The following is a 4,225-nucleotide window of genomic DNA, read 5'->3' on the forward strand; positions in this document are numbered from 1 at the left end:
GCGCATTCGACCAGGCATATGCCGCTCTGTACAAGAACCAAACTAGCTCTTGCAGGTCGGAGGGGACAGCGTCTCTCTCCGAGACAGAAACACCTCCTCTGCATCCACACAACGCACTCACGGACCTACACTGCTACACAGTCACCCATGGCGCCGAGCAGCACCAACCGCGGCCGCCGCCGCGTGGTCCTCCTACCGCTGCCCTACCAAGGCCACATCAACCCCATGCTGCGCCTCGCCGCCGCCCTGTACTCCCGCGGCCTCGCCATCACCATCCTCCACCCGGAGACCCGCGCGCCGGACCGCCGGAAGCTCCCGGCGGACTACCGCCTGGTCACCATCCCGGACAACATACCGCCGGAGCTCGCCGCGTCCGAGGACATCGCGTCGTTCGTCTTCGCGCTGAACAAGAACTGCGCAGCGCCATTCCGGGACTACCTGGCCGGCGCCCTCAGGGCGGAGGAGGAGGGGGAGGACGGCCGCGTCGCCTTCGTGGTGGCCGACGTCGACTGGTTCGCGCCGCTCTCCGTGGCCAGGGAGCTGGGCGTGGCCGCTCTGGCCCTCATGACCAGCAGCGCCGCCAGGTTCCTGGTGTACCAGGCGTACCCAAGTCTGTGCCGCAAGGGCTATTTGCCCGTCCAAGGTACGTAAATACCAAATCGCCATTGTTGTGTTCTTTGCTTGGAGTTTGGAGTTCTACCTTTTTTCAGTTTGTCGAACAAGAGAAAATTATAACCGATTGATATCTGCAGTGTATTTACATCACAGCGTTGCTAGATCTGAATTATCATTAGTAGCATAATAGTGGTAACATGGTGCTCGATCGAAAACTTAGATCTAGGCATCTAGCTAGTACAAGTACTTGCATTTTATCCGTCTAAAAAAATGTACTTGCATTTTTAAGTGGAACCTGACATACGTGTCGCAGCAAAAGACAAATACAACATGGCATATATATAGAAAACTCAGGATATATGAAGATAAGGTTTTGGATTCAGAAACTATACCCACCCAATCGCCAACCAATCATGTGCGGTTTGTCGGATCCAGCTCTGAATGAAGAAACAGACGATCTAGTGCAATAGGTGTAGGCCATTGCAACACGTTGACGGGGACAGAATGCAACACGTAACAAGATCAGTTGCATAGCGTGCGTGTGTATCCATGTCCGTGCGTGTGTGACGACTTGGAGCAGCAATAAATATTGCGTACTCAAATTGGTCTGTGATATATACTCAATGATTGTCCTCATCTCTCATCTGTCCACAGAGTCAAATTTCAACACTGCGGTTGAGGAGCTTCCCCCCTTTCTTGTACGAGACTTGGATCGCGTGATGGACATGGCTCAACACCTCGCGTACGCCGATCTTCTCGCCCACATCGTGGCCGGCGTGAGGCAATCATCCGGCCTAATAATCAACACATCCGAAGACATGGAGGGCAGGGAGATTGAGAGGATCCGCAGCGAGATCACCCTTCCGGTGATCGCCGTCGGCCCTTTGCACATGATGACGGCGTCTTCATCCGTCGGGAGCAGCCTACTTACAGAAGATCGCAGCTGTTTGGACTGGTTGGACACACAACAACCAAACTCTGTGATCTACGTGAGCTTTGGGAGCCTGGTGGGCATCGACACAGACGAGTTCTTGGAGATGGCCTGGGGCCTGGCCGACAGCCAGCGCCCGTTCGTGTGGGTGGTCCGGCCGGGGCTGGTGCACGGTTGCGAGTTCAGCACGCTCCCCGAAGAGCTGCAAAAGAATATAGGTAGCAGAGGCAGAGTAGTCAGTTGGGCTCCGCAGCAGGAGGTGCTGAAGCATCCGTCTGTGGTCGCGTTTCTCACGCACTGCGGCTGGAACTCAACAACGGAGGGCATATCGGAAGGCGCGCCGATGATATGCAGACCGCTGTCCAGCGATCAGATGGGCACTAGCAGGTATGTGTGTGATGTGTGGAAGGTGGGGGTTAGGTTGGAGGTGGAGAACCAGCTGAAGAGAGGGGACGTCCAGGCGGCCATCACAAGATTGATGGAAGGAAAGGAAGGTGAAGAGGTCAGGGAAAGAATGAAAGATTTGAGGCATGCGGTGGGGAAGTGCACTGATGAAGGTGGGACATCTGATGTTGCTTTGCAACGTTTGGTGGATTTCAGTGTTTAAGCTACCACTTAACTATTTAGACTATGGCTAGCAAACATGCTCGTGCATTGCAACAGAAGAAATGTCTCTAGCTCATGGACCCGTGCAATACAACGGGACGGGAGTCAAAGGATGCTTTTCTTTTTGCGGGGACGCTAAACATGCTCACTATGGCTCTTCCTCAATCATCAATGCAAGATTTCTAAAATTCATGCGTGTGCTTCTATCAATAGCTAGTACTAAGGATGAAGTTTTATTGCCACGCAAAATTTCAAGTTGAAACACACTACAAGATGTCAGCTATAAAAAAGACAAAATCAACGTTGAATAGTGCCAAACAGTAATGTCACTATTTAGGGCTGAATTTGTCTTTTTCATAGCTCACTTCTCATAATGTGTTTCAACTTGAAATTTTGCACGGCAATAAAACATCACCCTCTCAACATCTTATATATTTTTTCAGATTTTTTCAAAACTTTAAAATATGGTCTCCACAAAGTTTTCATTGAATATTGGTTTCCGTATGATATTCTCGCGCTCCTATATGTACATATTGTCAAGTCATCTATATGAGAGGGTTAGTACTTGGTAGATAAACGATCCGCTGTTCTTATTTTCATGTTTTAATCTTCAGCTTTCAGCACTATAACCATCTTTGAAGCACTGCCATTTCCTGTAGTGTTCACACTTACTTGTTTGAACCACTTGCATCGAGTTGCTGGTCAGGCACAGGCAATCATGTCTGGTTTGGTCGGGTCGATCTCTCTCAGACCTATGCCCAAATCGCTTAGGTCCATCGTCCTCCCACGACCCTACCCATGGGTCACACTTCAGACCCATGCCCGACCAAAAATGTTCTCATTTTGCACATTCAGTGAATGCCATGTCATGCTTTTATCTGCCTGGTGGTTGATGCATTTCCGCTCTTGACCAACGCTCTTCCTAGTCTCCTTTGTAGCAAAGCTCCATCTACTAGACGGTCGAGCAAGCGAGGTGGTACTAAACAACCTCCTCCCGTGCTTAGTTCGCTGACATGCACGCAACAGACTGTGTGTGTAATCTAGATTTCTCAATTTGCCTACGTTTAATCGAAGACAGCTATCAAGATATTTCGTATACCATACACTATTGTGATATATTTTTTGAGGGGTATACTATAGAGATCTATAATTAGACCGCATGCTGACAATAGTATGCTTCATTTTAAGAATGCATACAAAAACATATACGCTATATCCATGCAATAATCACAAATTATTCTGAGAAAACATTTAAATTTAAATTTATTATTTTCTAATATTTAAGTGAATTTGGTTTAATTACTTTTAAGGTGTATTATGTTAAAAATACATATGATTATGATTTCATAAGAAGTATTATAAACAAATACTACTGTTTATTAGTGTAAATGATTATATTTATTTTGATTCGCATCGGGCCTAATATTTGGTTGGAGTGACCCCGATAGTAATCATGAAACGTACAGACGCTATGAATGGATTTCAATGCAACGTAAGGATCAAGTGAATAGGACATAAAGGGTGTGTGAGCCTTGAAAAAATGCAAAGGACAACCCAACTCAGGCTCACCTCTGGTTCGATGGTGCAACATCATTGCTTCCTAATATAAATACTCCCCTGCCTTGCCCTTGCTTGCCCATATAAGATGTTAGTCCACAAGTAAATCAAGTGACATGACTAGTTGTTCACAAGTCTGCCTCGCCTGTAGCAAGTATGATGAGTTCAACATACCTCACTGTGGACTCCATGGAGAGCTTCAATGATGTGGAAGCATCGCTCGGGGATATCAAGGAGAAGGTCGTCATTCGCATCACTGGATGCAATCCCCCGAGTGATGCTCAACAGCTCATGCATGCCGCGACCATTTGCAGGGCGAAAAACCGAGGCAGTTCGGTGAAAATCAAAGGTTTTGAAGTTCTGTGAGGGATTCTGGAGAAAGCTGCCGAGTTAGCTGCTGCCAAAGCACAACTCTAAGAGAGTGTAAGTGAAACCCCGTTTGTGCCGGCCACTCAAGGACCCATGTAACTACTACTACTCTCTCAAATATTTATTATTATTTGTTGTTCAAATGAA

At 47.5% G+C, this 4,225-nt stretch overlaps 1 protein-coding gene across 1 annotated transcript; it reads left to right on the forward strand.

Moving 5' to 3' along the window:
- On the forward strand, positions 1-4,225 carry LOC109732009 (DIMBOA UDP-glucosyltransferase BX8). The gene is made up of 2 exons (XM_020291194.4): positions 1-643; positions 1,270-4,225. The coding sequence occupies exons 1-2, from the start codon at positions 19-21 to the stop codon at positions 2,151-2,153; spliced, it is 1,509 nt and encodes a 502-aa protein (XP_020146783.1). The 5' UTR covers positions 1-18; the 3' UTR covers positions 2,154-4,225.

The sequence above is a fragment of the Aegilops tauschii genome, chromosome 7 (genome assembly GCF_002575655.3).
Source record: "Aegilops tauschii subsp. strangulata cultivar AL8/78 chromosome 7, Aet v6.0, whole genome shotgun sequence".
In the NCBI taxonomy this organism is placed as follows: Eukaryota; Viridiplantae; Streptophyta; class Magnoliopsida; order Poales; family Poaceae; genus Aegilops; species Aegilops tauschii.

Excerpts from the sequence above, each read along its gene's own strand:
- LOC109732009 (XM_020291194.4), top strand. The coding sequence starts at position 19 with ATGCCGCTCTGTACAAGAACCAAACTAGCTCTTGCAGGTCGGAGGGGA. Across the intron at positions 644-1,269 it reads GGGCTATTTGCCCGTCCAAG|AGTCAAATTTCAACACTGCG; the intron begins GTACGTAAATAC and ends ATCTGTCCACAG.